Source organism: Miniopterus schreibersii, assembly GCF_964146895.1.
Source record: "Miniopterus schreibersii genome assembly, chromosome: X".
Lineage (NCBI taxonomy): Eukaryota > Metazoa > Chordata > Mammalia > Chiroptera > Miniopteridae > Miniopterus > Miniopterus schreibersii.
The window spans coordinates 54,823,533-54,846,869 of record NC_138104.1 but is presented as its reverse complement, the minus strand read 5'-3'; the positions used below and the strand labels follow the sequence as shown (position 1 = coordinate 54,846,869).

Below are 23,337 nucleotides of genomic sequence, written 5' to 3'. Positions count from 1 at the left end.
TTCTTTGTTCCCCACTGCCTATCTTATCACTACAAACACTTCTTTCTGACTTGTAAGGGTTTCTATGAACTAGCTCCAAATTATAAACCTAATCCCACTTCCCATTCTGTTCCAAATTCAACCAGGGCTCCAACTAAATCTGCCCCTGACTTCTCCTCTCACATATCTTGTTCCTTTGTTGGAATTTTCACTTATGTTGTTATTCCCTTTCTGAAATGTACCTACCCATACTCCCAACAAATATCTCTGAGAGCTCACTCATTCTCTAAGACCAAATTCACCTTTCATCTTTTCCAGGAAGCCCTCCCTGACTATTCTGGAATACACTGACATCTATATCATTGGCCTTTCTACTCCTAACATTTTTTACATCTAAGCCACATTGTTGAGCACCAACTGTTCCTCTTTATTTTTTCTTTCTTTCTTTTTTAAAGTATAGTTGATATACAATGCTACATTAGTTACATTAGTTTCAGGTGTAAAACAGAGTGATTTGCTATTTTTACCTTACAATTCTATTAGTGTATTAATTCTATTAATCTGTAACCATGCAGACATCATAATATTATTGACTATATTTCCCTTCACCTTTTTCACCCATCCTCTGCCCTTCAGGCAGCCATACTTTTGGTTTCTGTTTCTGCAAGTCTGTTTTTGTTTTGTTTTGTTTGTTTGTTTAGATTCTACAGAAACAGCCCTTTCCACTAGTTTCTAGATTCTTGAAAGAAAGAATATACTTTTTCTTTCCATATCTAACCCCAACTCTTCTATTTCCTTCACCTCCACATCTACACATCTATTCAATCAGTAAATCCTATCAGCTCTTCCTTCACAATTATTTTCTCATTTTCACTCTCACTTACCTGGTCAAAGCCACCATCACCTCTCACCTGGAACACTTTGAAAGTCTCCCAGTTGTCTGCTCTGTTGCTTCTCCTTCCCTTTTCAACAATTTTCCACATAAGATCCAGTATAACCTTTAACAAATGTAATCTAGAGCACATTGTTCCCTTGCTTTAAATACTTCATTCATAATCAGAATACAATTCAAATTCCTTAAAATAGTCTACAAGGCCCTACAACCCCTTGGCAAAGCTTTTGCCAACCTCTATGACCCCATGTAATGTCAATATTCTCCTAGCTCACTACATTCCAAACATACTGGCATTCCTTCTGACCTTTAAATAAGCCATGCTTTTTCCTACGTTTGAACATTTTACTCACTGGTCTCTCTGTAATAGTTTGCTCAGTATCTTCATATAGCTCCTTTCTCCTCATCATTTAGGTCTGAGTAAATGTTACATTCTCAAAGAGGCCTTCCCTGAACACCCTCTCTAAAATAATCATTTTATCATATCATTGTATTATATTTCTTTCATGACACAGATCATAATCTGAAATTGTCTTATTATTTTATATATGTATTTTATGTGTTTATTTCAGATCTCCTCTCACAGTAACAATTATGTCTACCTTTGCCCTAGATTTAGCACATGAATGTTGTGCAATAAATGTGTTTAGAGAATAAATGCTTTTACAAATGAATGTCTGTATACACTGTCCAAAAGTCATACCTCAAGTATTGGTGTGAAGAAGAAAGTCTGATTATCACTGGAGGGGATGGGAGAAAATAGAAAACATTCTGGGAAAGGAATGTGACCTTGGACTAGCGTATCATCAGAGTTTTTTTCATACGGATATTGTTGCCCAAGCCACTTTTTAAAAAAAACACTCTTCTGCTTTGGTGTCTGAGTCTCCTCCTACCTCGTTGACTTATTATTTTCTGTCTCCTTTTTCTGGCTTCTCTTTTCCCTCCTACCTCTTAAATGTGTATTTTTTCCTTAGCTTTTCTTTCCTATCGCTTTACATGTGTATGTACTTGAACAATGAGAACACCAAAATAGCTCTTTGTAGCCTGGACTTGTCCTCCAAGCTTTACATTTCTACTCACAACTACCTACTGTGAAACCTACACCACCTGAACTTCACCAGGAACTTAAAACTCAGTATATCTCCAAATGAGCACTGTCTACCCAAATCTTACTACCCTGCTCATGTTTCTGTATTTGCTCACTTGGTTAATGACACCACATCTAGTGTACAAGCTAGAAACCACAGACATCCTTTCTTCTTGTGCAATACCTAGGCAAATCCTGTCATCTCTCTCAAATATCCCTTAACTATGCTTATGCTTACCCTCCCTATTGCTTCCACCCATCAGCAGGGCTCTCATCTCCCCTTGCAAGAGCCTCTTGTTCTGCCTCCCCTTAAACCTTACTTCTTGGTATTCCTCAAGAGAGCAGCTATTACAGTTTTGCATGAGATTATTTTTCATTGCTTAAAACTATCCTACACATGGCAGAAAGTTTTAGCATCTCTGACTCCCACCTTCTAAATGACAGTATTACTGTCTCCATATTCCCAGTTATGTAGCAACTAAAAGCACCTCCAAACATTTCCAAACTTCTTTTAGCATACTACCTTGAGTTGTGAGACACCGAATCAAATAAGTCTATGCAATATTCTCCAGGTAGACACTGTTTCCAAGCCACTGCCTATATTGTTCATATTGTCTATAATGCCCTCCTCACACCCATTCCCTTTCTCTGCCTGGTGACAGTTTGCTCATCTTTAAAAGGTCAGTTTGAATGTCTGCTTTCCCAGGGAAGCTTCACTCCACAGTACAGGCAGAATTTGTTATAGCTTCCTCTGTGATACCATAGCTCTTGACAGATACCATTGTCATAGACTTATGAATATTGTTTACATACATATCTCCCATTCACACTAACTGTTAGCTGCCTGATTTATCCTCACATCCTTAGCATGCAGACCAATAAGTGGAAGAAAACAGATATTTACTATGTTTTGGGGAAATGCAACTGTAATAGAAAAGGAAATTTTTAATAAATTAGGAAGAAAAAAGAAGGAAAAATTAAAATAAAAGGAGAGAGAAAAGAAAAGACAGATTGAAGATGAAGGAGAAAAACAAACAAACAAAACAGGATGGAGGTAAAAGGAAAAAAGAGAAAGAAAGATAAACAAAAATAAAGAGGAGATCCAATATGGCGGCGGACTGAGTGGAAGCTACATTGACACTCTCCTGAGACCAATCTGGGTTTACAACTAAAACAGAAAAATCATCCTGAAAACCAACTGAAGACTAGCTGAAGAGCACCCTCACAACCAAGGAGGAAAAGTGGAGATGGCATAGGGACTGGTAGAAAGTGCAGGCGTGAGAGGGCTGGCTGGGCTCCCATAGGCAGCAGCTGAAGGTCTGGAGGAATATTTCCACCTGTGGGGGGCTCCCACTGAGAGCTCTGGGGCCTATACCCCAGGCTGGGCTTCCCAGTCAAGAGCACCAGAACTGAGAAAGGTGCCCATATAAGATCTGGCTATGAAAATCAGCAGGGTTTCTGTCTGCTAGGGAGAGGTGGCTGGAACTACAGGCACCCTCTTAAAGAGCCAATGTACAAAGTTTCCCGTGGAGCCACTCACCTGGGCTCCAGCAGAAGGGGAGCAAAATGTACTGGAAATCTCTGGGGAGAATCTGGGGTTGTGGGCTCTGGAGAGTGAGATTAGGGGACACCCATCTGGGTTCCTGGGCCGAGCCATTCCCTCTGTTTTTTTGTTTTAGTTGACATATTTCTCAGGTGGACAATTTTTAGCTTTTGCCTGAAGGGGGAAGCAATTGCCCCAACTGCTGGAGAGCCTTTCACCCTGCTCAGAGGAGTATCTACAGCCTGAGACTAGTTAAGAAACTGATAACAACCCCGCCCCACCCTGTGGAGCTTGTGCAGCCTGAGGCTCATTAAGAGAATCAGATTAATCAGTCTGCAGGCAGAGGCAGACCTGAGTGCTATGAGCCTTTGCCTGATCTGCTTCGGAACCCAGGCCTTGAAAAGCAGACTTTGGTATGCATCTTGGTCCTGTCCAAATGCACCCAGCTCCAGCAGAGGAGACCTCTAGCCTAGTGTTGTTGATAGCTCCAAACAGGGTACTCGGACGAGTCACAAACTGCGTCTGACATTGGCCTGTACCAGAGACCCTCCAAAAAGACTGAGAATCCTAGAAGGCCTATTTAATACTTAGGAAAAAAACCCAAAAGGTAGCTAAAATGGGAAGACCAAAAAACAAGCTCCAAATAAAAGAATAAGAGAAGTCTCCAGAAAAAGAACTAAATGAAATGGAGGTAAGCAAGATTTCAGATACAGAGATTAGAATACTGATTGTAAGTATGCTCAACAGCATGAAAAAAGATATGGAACTATGAAGGACATTAAGAATGACATAGCAGAAATAAAGAATACATTGGGGGAGGAAACAAGATTGCGGCATAGGTAACAGCTGCACCCGCTGCTTCCCAAAACCACATCAAAATTACAACTAAAATACAGAACCACCATCACTTAGAACCTCCTGATATCTGGCTGAACAGAAGTCCTACAGCCAGGGAACTGAAGAAGCACCAGTAGGAGGGACAGAGACGTGGCTGGATTGGGGCTGCATCATGGAGATGCAGCCATGAGCCCACACCCAGTGCTGCGGTTTAAATCCAGGAAGGATATCTTGGAGGTGGAGATTTTCCAAAGGAGTGAGGGGTCCCAGCCCCACATCAGGGCCCCTAGCTCAGGGCTTCAGGGCTGGGAAGAGAAATTCCTATAACTTCAGGTGGAGAAAACCAGCAGGGACTCTTGCTGAGGGCCCTAGAGAGTGCACAAGCCCCAAGCTTTCCTCTTAAGGGGCTTATACATGGACTCACTCAGACACGCTCCCTCTGAGCTCCAGCACCAGGAAACAGCTTGAAAGGAACATTGGGACACTTGGGTAGCAACTAACCTGACTGAAATTAGGGCGAGAGCTGGTGGGGCAGCTTCCTCCCAGACAGAAGACCTGCCAGAGGCCATTGTTCCTTTGGCGAGTTCTCCCCTCACACAACCAACAGGCAGGCACCATATTTGAATCTTCAGCACCTGACTCACAACTTTGGCCCCCACCCCAGTGATTTCCCAAGACTCCGCTCCTCTGCCCCTGCAAGCTGAGCCAAGCCATTTCCAGTGGCTTTTCTGTGCAAGTGGCCTCTCAAGCCTTATGCTTAGGACTTTCCTAAAACCTCTCAAACAAGCAGCAGTATGCCCCAAACAGCTTGATAAGTGGCCCCAGGCCTGGCACAAGTGGCAGCCTGCATTGGCTCATAGCTTGGACTCTCCTGGACACCTCCAAGCCCAGCACAAGTAGCAGCCAACTACAATCTGCTGTGTAGCTCATGCTTAGTGGCCCTGGGCAAGGCACTGGCAGAGGCTGACTTTGCAACTCCAGGGAGGCCTCATAGATAGTGCACCTGGTGGTCAGACTCAACCATGCTGGACTATAACCCTACCACATCCACAAGTGACACACTCAAGGGGCACACTTGGTGAACACCAAAGCTCCACTGAAGTAAATCCTGCTCCATAGGGGTGTCTCCAGCACAGCAGCTCTTTGGCTGTAGTTGCAGCTGGTCCTCACAGCACATAGGTCTGGGGGTCAATTCCTCGCAATGATGACAACAGCAAGCAAGGCTCATCTACAGCAGGAGAGTGCTCACAGCCCACACAGGGGAGCACCTAGAAGGCCCAGCTCAGGTGACTGGGGAGGCTGAGCCACTGGACCCTATAGGACACCTACTACACAAAGCCACTCTATAAATTCCAGGAGACATAGCAGCTCTACCTAATATATATAGAAACAAACACCTGGAAGCAGCCAAAATGGGGAGGAAAAGAAACATGTCACAAAGGAAAGAACAGAAGATATCCCTAAAGAGGAACTAAATGAAATAGATCCAAGAAAGCTAACAGATACAGAGTTCAGAATTTTGTTTATAAGGATGCTCAACCATATTAGTAAGAGTATGATGAAAACAAGTGAGACCATCAATGACATAATAAGAAACCAACTTGAAATGAAGGCTACACAAACTGAAATGAAGAATAATTTACAGGGAATCAACAGTAGAGTAGAGGATGCTGAGAATCAAATCAGCAATTTGGAACGTGAGAAAAACAACAGCACCCAACCAAAGGACAAAAAGAAAAAAAGAATTCAGAAATAGGAAGATAGTATAAGGACCCTCTGGGACAACTTCAAAAGGCCCAACATTCATATTATTGGGGTTCCAGAAGGAGAAGAAAGAGAGCAAGAAATTGAAATACTATTTGAAAAAATAATTACAGAAAACTTCCCCTACCTGGGGAAAGAAATAGACTTAGAAGTCCAGGAAGCACAGAGGGTCCCAAACAAGAGGAATCCAGAGAGGCCCACAGCAAGACACATTATAATTAAAATGCCTAAGGTTAAAGACAGAGAATCTTAAAAGCAGCAGGAGAAAAGCAGTCAATTACCTACAAGGGGGCACCCATATGACTATAAGCTGATTTCTCAACAGAAACTCTGCAGGCAAGAAGGGAGTGGCAAGAAATATTCAAAGTGATGAAAAACAAGGAACTACAACCAAGATTACTCTACCCAGCAAAGCTATCATTTAGAATTGAAAGCAGATAAAGAACTTCTCAGACAAGGAAAAACAAGAGTTTATCACCACCAGACCAGCACTATAGGAAATACTGAAGGGTCTTCTTTAAGAAGAAGCTAATGAACAAAAGAATCTGATGAAGTAAATAGATCCAGAGACAGTGACGCATATAACAGATAATCATATTTCAGAGGAAAGAGGGAAAGGGGGTGGAGGTTGGGAAGAGATTAACCGAAGAAATTATATACATATATGCATAACCCATGGACACAGTCAATAATGGGGTGAAGGCCTGGGGAGGGGGTTGGAGCAAGGTGGAGGGGGTCAATTGGAGGGAAATAATGGGACACCTGTAATACTTTCAACAATAAAGATAAATTAAAAATAGAAAAATAATACATTGGAAGGAATAAACAGCAGATTAGAGGAAGCTGAGGATCCAATTAGTGAATTAGAAGTCAGGGTAGAAAAAAAATCACTCAATCAGAAACACAAAAAGATAAAACAATTAAAACACAGGAGGGCAGTCTAAGGGAGCTGTGGGACAACATGAAATGTAACAATATTCACATTATAGGAGTACTGGGGAGGTGGAAAGTAAGCAGGGGTTAGAGAACCTATTTGATGAAATAATGGCAGAGAACTTCCCTAACCTGGTCAAGGAAAAAGTCACACAAGCTCAGGAGGCCCAGACAGTCCCAAGCTAGGAGAATCCAAAGAGGCCTACGCCCAGACACATCATAAATAAAATGCCAAGGATTCGAGACAAAGGGAGACTCAAAGTAAGCTAGTGAAAAGCAATCTGTTACCTACAAAGGAGCCCCAATAAGGTTGTCAGCTGACTTCTCATCAGAAACTCTATAGGCCAGAAGGGAATGGCATGAAGTATTCAAGGTAATGCAAAACAAGGATCTGAAACCAAGACTACTCTCTCTATCCAGCAAGACTATCATTCAAGATAGATGGTGAAATAAAGAGCTTCCCAGACAAAAAACAAAAACAAAAATAAAACTAAAGAAGTTTATCACCACCAAACCAGCACTGCAAAAAAAGTTAAAGGAATTGCTATAATTAGAAGTAGAAATAAAGAGAATGAGAAGCATAAACATAAAGAAATAAAATGGCAGTAGATAAGTATCTGTCAATAATAAGTTTAAATGTAAAAGGATTAAATGCCCCAATAAAAATATATAAGGTGGCTGAATGGATAAGAAAACATGACCCAAATATATACTGTCTACAAGACACCCACCTCAGAATAGAAGACACACCCAGGATGAGAGTTAAGGAATGGAAAAATTTTTTCCATGCAAATGGAAATGAAAAAAAAATACTGGAGTAGAAATACTCATATCAGACAAAAGAGACCTCAAAATGAAGACCATAATAAGAGACAAGAAATGTCATTACATAATACTAAAGGGATCTATCCAACAAGAGGATATAACCTTGATAAACATATATACACCCAGTATAGGAACACTTAAATTTATAAAAAAAAAAAAAAACTTCTAGAGGACTGTAAGGGAGAGATTAATAGCAATACAGTCACACTAAGGGATTTTAACACCCCACTAACTACACTGGGTATGTCATCCAAACAAAAAAATCAACAAGGAAACAGTGACCCTAAATGACACACTGGGTCAGATGGATTTAATTTACATTTACAGGACATTATACTCCAAAGCTACAGAATATATATTCTTCTTAAGTGCACATGGGGCATTCTCAAAGATAGGTCATATGTTAGTACACAAAACAAGTCTCTACAAGTTCAAGAAGACTAAAATCATATCAAGCATCTTCTTGGACCACAATGGCATGAAATTAGAAATCAACCACAGTAAAAACACTAAAAAACATTCAAACACATGGAGGATAAAAAGCATGTTTTTAAACAATGAATTGATTACCAAAGAGGTCAAGAAAGAAATAAAAACTTCCTGGACACAAATGGAAATGAACACACAACTCAAATTCTAGGGGACACAATGAAAGTAGTCCTGAGAGGGAAGTTTATAGCACTACAAGCCTACCTCAAAAAACAAGAAAAACTTCTAATAGAATCTCTAACCCTACGACTTGAAAACTTAGAAAAAGAACAACAAGAAAAGCTTAGAGTAAGTAGAAGGAAAGAAATAATAAAGATCACAGCAGATAAATGACATAGAGACTAAAAAATCAATATAAAAGATCAATGAAACCAAGAGCTGGTTCTTTGAAAAGATAAACAACATTGATGAATCTTTAGCCAGACTCATCAAGAAACAAAGAGAGAGGACCCAAATAAACAAAAACAGAAATGAAAGACATAAAGTAACAACAAACCCAACGGAAATACAAAGGATTGTAAGAAAATACTATGAACAACTATATGCCAACAAGCTGGATCACCTGGATGAAACAGACAAATTCCTAGAACAATGCAACCTTCAAAAGTCAATCAGGAAGAGTCAGAAAACCTGAATAGGCTGGTAACTGCTGATGAAGTTGAAGCAGTAATCAAAGGTCTCCAAGCACACAAAAGCCTGGGTCTGGATGGCTTCACACGGGAGTTTTACCAAACATTCAAAGAATTAACACCTACCCTCCTCAAACTATTTTTAAAAAATCCAAGAGGAAGGAACACTTTCAAACTCTTTTCACAAGGCCAGCATTAGCCTGGTTCCAAAATCAGATAAAGACACTACAAAGAAAGAGAACTACAGGCCAATATCCCTGATGAACATAGATGCTAAAATCCTCAACAAATCATTAGTAATCAGCTCCAACAATATATTAAAAAAATGATACACCACGACCAAGTGAGATTTATTCCAGGGTTGCAAGGCTAATACAATATTCACAAATCAATAAATGTGATACATCACATAAACAAATTGAAAGGCAAAAATCACATGACCATATCAATAGATGCAGAAAAAGCATTTGATAAAATCCAACACCCATTTTTTATAAAGACCCTCAGCAAAGTGGGAATAGAGGGATCATACCTCAACATAATGGAGGCCATATATGACAACCCTACAGCCAACATCATATTCAATGTGCAGAAACTAAAACCATTTCCCCTAAAAACAGGAACAAGACATGGGTGCCCACTTTCACCACTTTTATTCAACATAGTACTGGAAGTCCTACCCACAGCAGTCAGACAAGAAGAAAATATAAAAGGCATCCAAACTGGAAAGGAGGAAACAAAACTGTCATTATTTGCAGATGATATGATTTTGTACCTAGAAAATCCTAAAGACTCCACTAAAACACTACTAGATTTAATAAATGAGTTCAGCAAGGTAGCAGGATACAAAATTAACACCCAGAAATCAATGGGATTTTTATACACCAATAATGAGCTCTCAGAAAGAGTAACTAAAAAAATACAATTTACCATTGCAACTAAAAAAATAAGTTTCCAAAGAATAAACTTAACCAAAGATGTAAAGGACCTTTACTCAGAAAACTACAGGACACTAAAAAAAGAAATAGAGGAAGATATAAACAAATGGAAAAATATACCATGTTCATGGATTGGAAGACTTAACATCATTAAAATGTCCATACTACCTAAAGCAGTTTATAAATTCAATGCAATCCTTATTAAAATACCAACAGCATATTTCACACACCTAAAACAAACACTTTGAAAGTTTATATGGAACCAAAAAACACCCTGAATAGCCACGGCAATCTTAAGAAAGAAGAACAAAGTTGGAGGGATCACCATACCAGATATCAAGTTATACTACAAAGCCACTGTAAACAAAACTGCCTGGTACTGGCACAAGAACAGACATGAAGATCAGTGGAACAGAACAAAGAACCCACAAATTTACCCACACCATTATGGTCAATTAATATTTGATAAAGGAGGCAAGAACATACAATGGAGTAAAGACTGTCTCTTTAATACACAGTGTTGGCAAAATTGGACAAGTACATGCAAAGAAATGAAAGTAGACCACCAAATTACACCATACACAAAAGTAAACTAAAAATGAATACAAGACTTAAATGTAAGAAGTGAAACCATAAAAATCCTAGAGGAAAACATAGGCAGCAAAATCTCAGACATCTGTCATAGCAATATGTTTGCTGATACATCTCCTAGGGCAAGAGAAACTAAGGAGAAAATGAACAAATGGGACTGCATTAAAATAAAAAGTTTCTGAACAGCAAAAGAAACCATCAACAAAACTAAAAGGGAGTCCATTGTATGAGAGAACATATTTGCCAATGACACATCTGATAAAGGGTTAATGTCCAAAATCTATAAGGAACTCATACAACTTAACAAAAGGAAGACAAACAATCCAATTAAAAAATGGGCAATACACCTAAATAGGCACTTCTTCAAAGAGGACATATAGATGGCTAAGAGACATATGAAAGATGCTCAACATCACTAGTCATCAGAGAGATGCAAATTAAAATTACAGTGAGGTATCACTTCACACCTGTCAGAATGGCTACCATCAACAAATCAACAAACTACAAGTGTTGGCGAAGGTCGAGAAAAGGAAACCCTAGTACATTGCTGGTGGGAATGCAGACTGGTGGAGCCACGATGGAAAGCAGTATGGAGTTTCCTCAAAAGATTAAAAATTGACCTACCATTTGACCCAGTGATCCCCCTTCTAGGAATATATCCTAAGAGACACAAAACACCAATCACAAAGAACTTATGCACCCCTATGTTCACAGTAGCACAAGTCACAATAGCTAAGATCTGGAAACAGCCCAAGTGTCTATGAGTAGATGAGTGGATAAAAAAGCTGTGGCACATTTACATCACAGAATATTATGTAGCTGTAAAAAGAAGGATCTTTTATCCTTTGGCACAGCGTGGAGGGAACTAGAAAGTATTATGCTATGTGAAATAAGGCAGTCAGAGAAAGACAAGTACCAGATGATATCACTTATAGGTGAAATATAATAAAATAAACTGATGAACAAAATGGATCCAGAGACATAGAAGCATGGAACAGCCTGAGAGATCTCAGAGGGAAGGTAGGGAGGGGGGAGTGATTTGGGAGAGATTAATCAAAGAACTTATATGTTTGTAAGTATAATCCATGGACACAGACACTTTTCTGGGGAAGGCCTGGGGGTGGGATGGATGCAGGGTGGAGGGGGATCAATGGAGTTAAAAAGAGGACATCTTGCCCAGCCGGGCGTGGCTCAGCGGTTGAGCATCGACCTTGGATCCAGGCAATCGGGGTTTGATTCCCAGTCAGGGCACATGCCCAGGTTGCGTGCTCAATCAATGACTCTCTCATCATTGATGTTTCTATCTCTCTCTCCCTGTCCTTTCCTCTCTCTGAAATCAATAAAGATATATTAAAAAAAGAAAAAAGAGGACATCTGTAATATTTTCAACAATAAAGATAAAGAAACTTTAAAAAAAAATAAATAATAACAAAAATGAAGAAGGGAGATGAAAAAGAAAAAAGGCAAAGGTCAAGATGGGATAAAAATAAATGAAAGGAAAAGAAGGAAAGAAAAAAGCATGGAAGAGAAAAAAACAGAGAAGAGAAAAAAGAGCAGAAGTATAAATAAGAGAGAAGAAAAACAAAAAGAAAGTATGTAAGAGGAAAAAGAAACGTGAGAGACAAGAGGAAAAAGGTGAAAACATATATCTCTACCTTTTTATCTGCCACTTTTCCTGGATATTAACCTTTTGCGGTTGTTTGTCTACTCTCAGCCACCAAAGCTTTTTTACAGTTCTGGTCGTATGTCTGCTCTCAGCCACCACAGCAAGGAACCATACGAATCTTAACTCTATTCATTCATGTATCAGTTCATAATTTCTCTTGTTTATCCTTCATAATCTTGCATGTTATGCATCACTGCTCTTTCAATGGAAATTAATTCCGACCAGTACGACACCCATGTCCAAATTTAATACGCCCGCAAAGGGTTAAAGCTCAGTAGTTCTGTTGGAAAAGTTGATGTATATTATACAGCATGATATTTTTAAACACAAAAAGTCATTTCTATTAAATGAAATATAGGCTTCCTAAAATTTATAAAATTTATAAAATTTTAAAGCACAGCGAAAGGAGTGTACAAAACTATCAACAGGCCCACACAACTGAAACACTTTTTTTTTTTTTGAGAACATTATGCTAAGTAAATAAACCAGTCAGAGAAAGACAAGCACCATATGATTTCACTCATATGTGGCACTTAATGAAACACTTTTAACATTTTGCTGATTTTTTCTGGATATTTGTTTCTCTATTTTGTTAAACATAATTGTGAGCCTCCAGCATACAGTATGTTGAATCTCCCTGGTGAAATTTCTAGACTTAAAACATCTGCAAAGCTGCTCAATTACATATGTACATTTACAGATCTCCATCATTACTCCTTTCTCTAGAATCCCAAAGCCAGATTCTGGTCCTGGATTTTCCATTAACGGTACTTTTGCCTGTCTATGGAGAGATACTCACAATGGTCTCTCTCAGTCTCAATCAGAGAGCAAACCCCAGGGGCAGAATAAAGGACACTTCAGATTCAAGATATCATTTAAGAGGAAGAATTAATAGGAGTTAATGGAGAATAGGCAAGAAGAAAAAGAAAAATATAGTTAACAAACCTGACTTGAACAAAGCATTTTTCCCTTTCAGGAGTCTAACCTGAACTAAGCATTTTCCCCTTTCAGATGTCTGTCTCTTCCTCCTATTAGTAAAGTAAAATAAGTGAACAGAGATTCTCTCAAAGAGTCTCTACCATTTCCAACATTCTACAACCCAAAAACTCTTCAGAAAGAAGAAAAAGTTTGAAAGGTCTGGAAAATGCAAAGGTAAGATGAATTCGGGCTTTTGCTTGTAAAATCTCAGGAATCTTGAAGAAGAGTGACCTTAAAAGCCTTTATTCTTATAAACTCATTCACCTTCTCCACTTGACAACACATCAGAATGTTTTTAAGCCATCTAAAGCCATCCTCCTTGGGCCTCAGTGCAGAACAAAAATAATTTCATTATCCAAAGTAAGGGTGAGCCCTGCGGTGGCAGATAGACATGGCTGGAGAGCGTGGCTAATTTTGTAGGAAGGAGATTAAGCCTAGAATTTGGCTTTGGTACCAAGGATAGAGAGAAAGGTCTTCCTTATTCAGAAGTTCCCTACCCCAGGCCTCACTAAAAGTTCTTGCTTCTGTTATTCCTTTCAGCATGTTAATTATTGTTTCTAATTTGCTATCAACATAATAAAGGCCATATATGACAACCCCTAAGCTAAGATGACACTCAATGTTGAAAAACTGAAAGCTTTTCCTCTAAGATCAAGAGTAAGACAAGGATGTCCACTCTCACCATTCTTATTCAACATAGTCCTGGAAGTCCTAGCCAGAGCAATAGGGCAAGAAAAAGAAATAAAAGGTGTCCAACCAGGGAAGCAAGAAGTAAAACTGCCACTTTTGGCAGATGACATGATTCTGTATACAGAAAGCCCTAAAGACTCCACCAAAAAACTATTAGAAACAATAAACAAATACAGTAAATTTGCAGGATACAAAACCAATGTACAAAAATCCATTGCCTTCATGTATACTAACAACAAAACTTCAGAAAAAGAAATGAAAAAGACAATTCCTTTTGCAATTGCAACCAAAAGAATAAAATACCCAGGAATAAACTTAACAAAGAACGTGAAAGATCTATATGCTAAAAATTGCAAAGCATTATTAAAAGAGATTGATAAAGACACAACAAAATGGAAAATATCCCGTGTTCATGGATTGGAAGAATCAACATAGTTAAAATGACCATATTACCCAAAACAATATACTGATTTAATGCAATCCCCATCAAAATACCAATGTAATTTTTTAAAGAAATAGAATGAGAAATCATCAGATTTGTATGGAACCACAAAAGACCCCGAATAGCCAAAGCAATCCTGAGAACAAAGCTGGAGGTATCACACTACCTGACTTCAAATTATATTACAGAACTAGGATAATCAAAACAGCATGGTATTGGCACAGAAAAAGACACACAGATCAGTGGAACAGAATAGAGATCTCAGATATAAAACTACATGTATATGGGCACATAATTTTTGATGAAGAAGCCAGAGACACACAATAGAGTAAAGATAGTCTCTTCAATAAATGGTGCTGGGAAAACTGGAAAGCCACATGCAAAAGAATGAAACTGGATTACAGTTTGTTCCCATGTACAAAATTTAACTCAAAATGGATCAAAAACCTAAATGTGAGACCCAAAACAATGTTACATAGAAGAAAATATAGGTACCAAACTGATGGACCTTGGTCGTAGAGAACATTTTATGAACTTGACCCCAAAGGCAAGGGAAATAAAGGCAAAAATAAATGAATGGGACTATATCAAACTAAAAAGCTTCTGCACAGCAAAAGAAACTGACAACAAAACAAAAAGGCAGCCAACCAGATGAGAGATGATATTTGCAAACAGTAACTCTGACAAAGGTTTAATTTCCAAAATATATAAAGAACTCATAAAACTCAACACCAAACAAACAACAAAATCAAAAAGCGGTCAGAGGACCTCTCCTAAGAAGACATATGAACAGCCAATAGATATATGAAAATTTGTTCAACCTCACTAGCAATTAGGGAAATGAAAATAAAACTACAATGAGATACCCCCTCACACCTGTTAGAGTGGCTATTATCAACAAGACAAGTAATAACAAGTGTTGGAGAGGTAGTGGAGAACAGGGAACTCTCATTCACTGATGATGGGAATATAGACTGGTATAACCACTATGGAAAACAGTCTGGCAATTTCTTAAAAAATTAATAGAGCTACCATATGACCCAGCAATCCCTCTCCTGGGTACATACCTGAAAAACTCAAAAACATGTATTCTCAAAAATGTATTCACCCTTATGTTCATTGCAGCAGTATTCATGGTGGCCAAGACATGGAAACAACCAAAGTGTCCTGTGATAGAGGACTGGATAAAGAAGATATGGTACATATACACAATGGAATACTACTCAGCCATAAGAAAGGATGAAATACTTCCATTTGCAACAACATGTATGGGCCTTGAGAATATCATGCTAAGTGAAATATGTCATACAGAAAAAGCTAAGAAACATATGATTTCACTCTTAATGTGGGATATAAAACTGAAACTAGTGGACACAAACAGCAGTGTTGTGGTTGCCAAAGGGAACGGGTTGGAGGTGAAGAAGGTACTAATATATGGTAATGAGAGAAGATTTTACTTTGGGTGGTGGGCACACAGTGCAATATACATGGAAACCCACACCTAAACCCTATATGATCATATTAACCAATGTCACCTAAATAAATTTAATAAAAAATAAAATAATAATTTGCTAACAACTCTCCCAGATCAAAAAATTATCCCAGGTAGATCGGCAAAAATGTGGATCCAGACTTCTGTGGAGACCAGCCTTATGTCAAATGTTTGTTAAACTCAGTGCCGGGATGAAATTACTAAATTGTCAAGGAGATTTGTTTTGCTTGGGGATTTTTTCCAAATATGAATGGAATTTACATAACTAAAATAAAATTTAATGGGAAACACTTGGAATTGACAGATTTTCCTCACAAACACTATTGCCATCTACTGCCTAGAAAAAGTATATACCCTAGGAACTGCAAAGAGAAATTACTGTTGTATATGAAATGTTAGACATAGACAGAACCTGAAGAAACATTCTAGTCAACTATCTTAATGAAGGAAAGACAAAAAGTAGGAGAGGGAGAGGCAGAAAGAGAGGGGAAAGAAAAAGGGGAAAGAAAAGGCAAGAAGGGAGGTAGAGGGACAGGTAGAGAGAGAAAATAAGAAATCCAGCCACAGAGAGAGGGAGTGATTTGACCAAATTTAAACAGCAAGTTACTGAAACAACCTGGACTAGAAGTTTCTGTGTTCCGATTCTTGGGTAAAACTGTTACAACACCCCCCACCTCACACGAGTTTGCAGGGATCCTCACAGAATATCAGAGTTGGAAGTGCTTATAGGTACATTTCATGGACCTCTCACCGCCCCTCCAAAGCAAGGACCATATCTATGGAATCTCTATGTGTCCAAGGGGCTACATGGCCAAGTCCACCCTCTGTCTATATAAAAATTGCCCTGATCCTGGGCAGCGCCCTTATTTATGCGGTTTTTCCAGAAAGAGCTTCCTCAGCTTTTCACTCTAATTTGCCTGCAGCTGAGACAATAATCCAAATAACCACAACATTGAGTGCACATTGAGGAAGCAGAAGACAAATGTGTTTTGAAATTTTCCAAAGGACCCTCCACTTGATTCTTCACCAGCCTCCCTCACCCAACCTGTTGCCCAACAAAGCCTCTCAGACTAGGGCCAGCTGCTAAGACACTTACCAGGGTTGTCAGGCTGCATGATGGCCATGGCAAAGGTGTGAGGAAAGAGCATGGCTGCACTCTTTCTCATTCCTTGAAACTGCACAGTGTTGCCCTGGAAAATGACTCCGTGCACATCAGTCTCTGTGCCCAGGCCGAGCAGGTGCCAGGCCACTCTGTCACCCTTGCACATGTCCAGCCTGGGCAGGTTAGAGAATAGAAACCCGTTAATGGCTGGAAAACAAAAACACAAGACAGGATGGGGAGATGAAACCAGACTGCTAGGCACTGGCCAACAGCATAGCATCAGTTCTGTAATATGGTTTCCCACAACTTTAAATTTTTGAGTTATCCTACACTCCTCTGCCTTCTTCCCTAAGCCACTTTAGTTCTACTTATGAAAATCTGCCCCTTTAGGATGAAGGCCCAACCAGCCTTTCTGGCCTCACTTACTGCCCCTCCTCCACCACACTTCACATCCTTGCAAAACTAAACTACTCTCCACTACCACAACCCTTTCACACATACACAAAAGTATCAACATCTTGTACTCCCACACTCCTGAAACTCTTCTCCCTTGGCTTCTGTAGCACCACATTTTCCTGGTTCTTTTACAACCTCTTTGATTGTTCCTCCTCCATCCTTTGCTCATTCTCCATCCCTCTGTAAAGTTTTGCAGTTCCCCAAGGTTCCATACTCAGTTTTCAAATCATCTCCTCTTCATCTTTACTGCCACTGCCCTCACTCTAACCCTCATCATCTCTGGCCTGATCTCCCACAAAAGCCTCCTTCCTGGTACTCCTACCTGTAGTCTATCCCCCTAAGCCCTCTTACACGCACACACACACCATTATTCTGTGAGCTCTATTTGCCTCTTCATTTCCAAAGCCTTAAACATGGTAGGTGCTTATAATATGCTTGTTGACTTCACATGCTGTGACCCCTGCCTGTAATATACTTTCCTTCTGGTCTCTCTCTACAGCAAACTGCTACTCATCCATTCATCATGCTCCAATTCAAATGTCACCTTCCCAGTGAAGAAGAATTATTATTCTATCTCTGGTTTCCATGAAACTTTTCCCCCACAAAATTCTGCCATATCACTTACCACAGAATCCAGTGATTTACTTATAGATCTATCTCCCACGCTAGAATGAGCTAAGAGAAAGCACATTATTTTTTCTGTATCTGTGTGGCTGCCAAGAATAAGACACTTGTTCTTGACTCCCTTGCACCCTGTATACTACCTTCAAAAATACAGGGGGACCTACTAGAAGCTGACTCTTTTTCAATGTCCCCACATCCACTGGAACTAGCTCAAGCACTCCTTTCTTCCAGAAATCCTTCATTTGGACTGTTCTTCATTAATATTCTCCTGCTTTGAACTCTATGTCACTTAAAATCTGTTCCACACAATTTAGCATTTAATTATAGTATGTCTTGGATTGTTCTATAATTGGTTAATGGGTGTCATTAGTTTCATCTCATTGCAAAGTGCTGGGAGCTCCTTACAAACTGGGACCATGTCTTTCCATTCATTCACTCACTTGCCCACCTACTCATTGACTGACAGTTCACTAGTTCATAAACATTTACTGTGTATTAGTATAGAGGATACAGAGATAAGCAACAAATAATACTCACCATTTTGTGACAGCATGGATGGACCTGGAGATTATTATGCTAAGTGAAATAAGCCAGTCAGAGAAAGACAAATACCATATGATCTCATTTATATGTGGAATCTAATGAACAACATAAACTGATGAAGAAAATAAAACTAGAAGCACACATACATGGAACAGACTGACAAATGTCAGTGGGGAGGGGTGTGTGGGAGGACTGGATAAAGGAAGGTGAAGGGATTAGCTAAAGAACATATATACATAACCCATGGGACAGACAATAGTGTGGTGAGGGCTAAGGGAGGATGGGTGGGAGCTGGGTGGAGGTGGGCAAAGAGGGGAGCAGAATGGAGACATCTGCAATAGTATCAACGATAAAAAATTTAAATAAAAAATAAATCAAATAATTATACAAGCATATGTAGCCATCATGTAATACATATTTAACAAGATATATTTAATGATAAAAATACTCACAGTTAAGGAGATTACACTTTAGCAGAAGTCGGAAGGAATGCAACAATTAACTAAAATACTGGGGAGTGTATGAAACTTTCTATTAAAATAGTCTGATAAAAATGCAATAGTAGTTCAGAAAAAGGTATTATCATCTTGGGCTTGGGTGATAAAAAATTGTTACATGGAGGAGTTAGCTTTTGAGTAGGGCCTTAGAGAATGGAAAAAAATTTCCCCAGGATAGGGACAAAGATGTAAGGAGGGGGATTTAAAGTGAAGGGCAAAGCACTGCAAAAGCATGAAGCTAAAAAGTACAATGTACATTCATATAGGGAAAAGTAGCCCTCTTGGGCTGAAGTATGGAGTTGTGGAGCAAGGGCTGTGGGCGATAATAGAGGAGGAGATAAGCCTGGAAGGGTGTCATCCCAGCTTACTCTTCACAGCCTAGAGTATAATGGATTCCTTGTGTGCAATCCTCATTTCACAGTACCTTTATCCAGTACCCTTGATACTGTTTAACACAGGAAACAGCACAAGAAGGTGTTAAGTATAAGATCTATTGTCAAGTTTAATCCTTCAATCTAGCTCATCTCTTGGGCATAGCTGACCAGTGGAATCAGTGTTTTCAGAGATGGGTCATAATTAAGGTTAGATTTTACTTATAAACTCTCAGTTGTAGCTCAGGAAAAAAGCACTCACTCCCCATACCATGCATCCGGTTGGAGTCTTGGAAACCCATGACATCCTCTGAGAGTAGTCGGGAATCCAGCATAGCAGCTGCTTGATTGGTATTGCTGTACCAGCTCTTGTTCTCATCCAACACAGTGAAAAGGAGAAAGAATTCTTTATCCACCCCTTTCTGTAGGCCCATTGGGAGAGAAGAGAGAGAGAAATGACAAGTTTCCAGCAGGTGCAGATTCTGATGCTCCAGAACCAGTGATCCCTAATTCTTTCCCATTTCCTCTTCTAGATACAGAGCCAAGCTCATATCTCTTGCCTAAAATTGCAGTTGTTGTTAGGCAGTTTTTCCTCAGGTAACCTCAAATCACAGGTAGGTGAAGGAGATCAGAATAAAGTGACAAGACTGGAGGAGAGGAGTGTAGGAAAGGGAGCAGGGAAGAAGAACAAGATGTGGATGATGGATAAAAGGTACAAAGTGTGATAGAAGAGAGCCTAGAGTCACCTGGAGAAGAGTGGAGAAAGGTGTCTAGGAGATCAGGAGAGGACTCTGTGGGGGTTAGAAAATAAGAAAAATAATTATAATTATTAATATGCTATCAATTATTATTATTACTGCTAAGATTTACTGAGGCTTACTATGTACCAGACACTGTGTTAAGTACTTTATATGAATTATTATTATTATTATTTTAAATATATCTTTATTGATTTCAGAGAGAGGAAAGGAGAGGGAGAGAGAGAGAGAAACATTAATGATGAGAGAGTCATTGATGGGCTGCCTCCTGCATACCCCCGACTGGGGATCAAGCCCACAACCTGGGCATGTGTCCTGACCAGGAATTGAATCCCGATAGCCTGGATCCTAGGTTGATGCTCAACCACTGAGCCATGCCCAGCTGGGCTATATGAATTATTTTAATTAATTCTTACACATACCCAAGGGACCTTCTTCCATTGTAAACCCTTTACTATAAACGAAGAAGCTGAAGCAAAAAGAGGTTAAGTAATTTGCCCAAGGTTACATAACTAAAAATGGTGGGCTGGATATGAAAGAAGACAAGCAAGGATTAGGGGCTACTGAGGCTAAATAATAATAATAATAATAATAATAATAAAGGGTCAAAGACTAAAGATGATGTGTGTTTCTGAGTAAAAGAATTACATGCAAGATAACATGAAGTCACCAAATATTAAAGTCAGATTCAATAGATTGGTTATTTTTTTCTATTCTCTCACCTCTAGAACCCAGTCCCATGCTTAACTCCTGTTCAGCCACCCAGCCTCATCCTCCTGCTAGCAGTTTTCCCAGCCAGAAACCCTGGCATTACCTGTTTGCTATCTGCACCCAAGGTACCAGCCTTGCACACCAGAAGGGGGCCCACCAAACCAGAATTTGTATCTTTTATGGGATCCACTGCAGAAAAGTACATCCAAGTGAGACAGGCAGGATCCTTAGCAGTGGGGCCTGCATGGGGGGGCACTGTCCAGCGATATGTTACTTTTTCAAAGGGCTTCGCCACCAAACCAGGGTGGGATGAGCCTGCAGGGAAAACATAGGACTCATTACTCACATTGGCCAGAGTACAGATATCAGCTCCAAACAGTGGGGTAAAGATCATAACCACAAAGGCATTTTGGAGCAGCAGCAGGAACAACAGGAACATAGAATTTTGAATATTTAAAAGAATCCTAGGTAGGAGTCAAGACACTAGAATTTGGTTCCTAGTTCTGCCACACCTTGATATATGAACAGGAGAAATTTAAACTTCCCAAACTTTTCCAAACTTATAAGACCTAAGGAATAAAAAGGTGCTTAAAACTTATTTGGAATACCCCTCACTTAAAAACATACATTTATGTGTTCTTATAGCCCTACTTCTGCTTAAAAATCTCCAGAGCTGGGAGATTCACTACCTGCCATCATAAGCTGTTTCATCTTTGAACAGTTCTGATTGTTTAACACTTTTTCCTGTCTATATGTATGTATGTACATGTAGATATATATATGTTATATACATATACACACACATATATGAAAAACAGTAAGGAAGTTCCTAAAAAAATAAAAAATAGAACTTCCTTATGACCCAACAATTCCACTTGTAGGCATTTATCCAAGAAATCCTAAGCATTAATTTGAAAAGATATATGAATCCTTTATGCAGGTTTATTTACAATAACCAAGATATGGAAGCAACCTAAGTGCCTATCAATAAACGATTGGATAAAGAAGATGTGGTACATATATATAATGGAATATTACTCGGGCATAAAAAATGAAATCTTATCATTTACAACAGTATGGATGGACTGATGCAAAGTGAAATAAGTCAGACAGAGAAAGACAAATTGCATATGATTTCACTTATATAAATAATCTGAAGGAAAAATAAACAAATAAAACAGAAACAGGATCATAGATACAGAGAACAGACTGATGGTTGCAAGATGGAAGAGGTTTGGGGGCTGGGTGAAAAGGTGAAAGGATTAAGAAATATGAATTGGTAGTTACAAAGTAGTCATGGGAATGTGAAGTACAACATAGGGAATATAGTCAATAATATTTAATAACTACGTATGGTGCCAGGTGGATACTAGATTTATTGGGGGGTTACATCATAAACTATCTAAATGTCTAATCATTATGCTGTACACTTGAATCTAATGTAAAATAATACTGAATGTCAACTGTAATTGAGAAAAAACACTAAGACTGTAATTTCTTAAGTGGACACATGTCATGGACAAGCCATGCACAGAAATTTTATTTTAAAATTTCAAACCTAATAGTAATCAAAGAAGTACAAAAAAAATAGCTAGATAACTTTTTGCCTGTCAAATTAGCAAGATTTTACAAATTAAAATAATCAGTTCAGCCCTGGCTGTGTTGCTAAATTGATCGGAGCATTGTTCCATTCACCAAAAGGTTGCTGGTTAGATTCCCGGTCAGGGCACATACCTAGGCTGTGGGTTTGATCCCTGGTTGAGGTGTGCACAGTAGGCAACCAATCAATGTTTCTCTCTCATATGGATGTGTTTCTCCCTCCCCTCCTCTCCCCTCCCTCTAAAATCAATAAAACCATATCCTTGGGTCAAGATAATAATAAAAATAAAAATAAAAATAAAAATAAAAATAATAATAATAATAATTTCAGATAGCTCTTACTCCTCTCACTCACTTATAAAAACGGTAAATGAGAATCGCTTTTTGGGGGGGAAAAAGTTGGTAAAATGTATCAAAAGCCTTGAAAAAGATTCATGGCTACAAAAACTGTAAGATATGTAATAAATACTAAAAAGAATGTTCAACCTAACGCAAATCATAAAAACCGTGAGTTTTGTTGTTGTTTGCCTACAAGACTGACATTTTGACAAAGGTCAAAATGGCTCCTCTGTGCTCGTGAGGATGTAAGAAAATGAGTCCTTTCTGTCATTTACTGTTATGGAATTCAAAGTTGACTACAAATTGTTTCAGAAAGTAATTTGGATACAGGTACCAAATTTTTTAATGTGTGTATCATCAGAGATATTAATGCCACATCATAAAAATATATCCTGGAGAAATAATAATATCAGTGTGCAAAGAAACATACACAAGGATATTTGTAGTATAACCCATAACAGGGTGGTATAATTTAGGATGGTATTAACTTCTCTTTTCTTTTTCACTCATTGTTCCCAACTCTTTACATTTGGTGGAGTCTTTTTTTGGTTTACATTCAAAG

The 23,337-nt window shown here is 38.9% G+C and overlaps 1 protein-coding gene across 1 annotated transcript in view; it reads right to left on the bottom strand.

Moving 5' to 3' along the window:
• The window catches only part of HEPH (hephaestin), a 146,664-nt gene that overhangs the window by 92,670 nt on the left and 30,657 nt on the right, over positions 1 to 23,337 (bottom strand). Inside the window, exons 10-12 of the mRNA XM_081125343.1 lie at positions 20,941 to 21,152; positions 19,640 to 19,790; positions 16,872 to 17,084 (exon numbers count right to left, since the gene is read on the bottom strand). Coding sequence (XP_080981469.1) covers positions 16,872 to 17,084; positions 19,640 to 19,790; positions 20,941 to 21,152 — 576 coding nt within the window. The remainder of the gene's footprint in view (positions 1 to 16,871; positions 17,085 to 19,639; positions 19,791 to 20,940; positions 21,153 to 23,337) is intronic.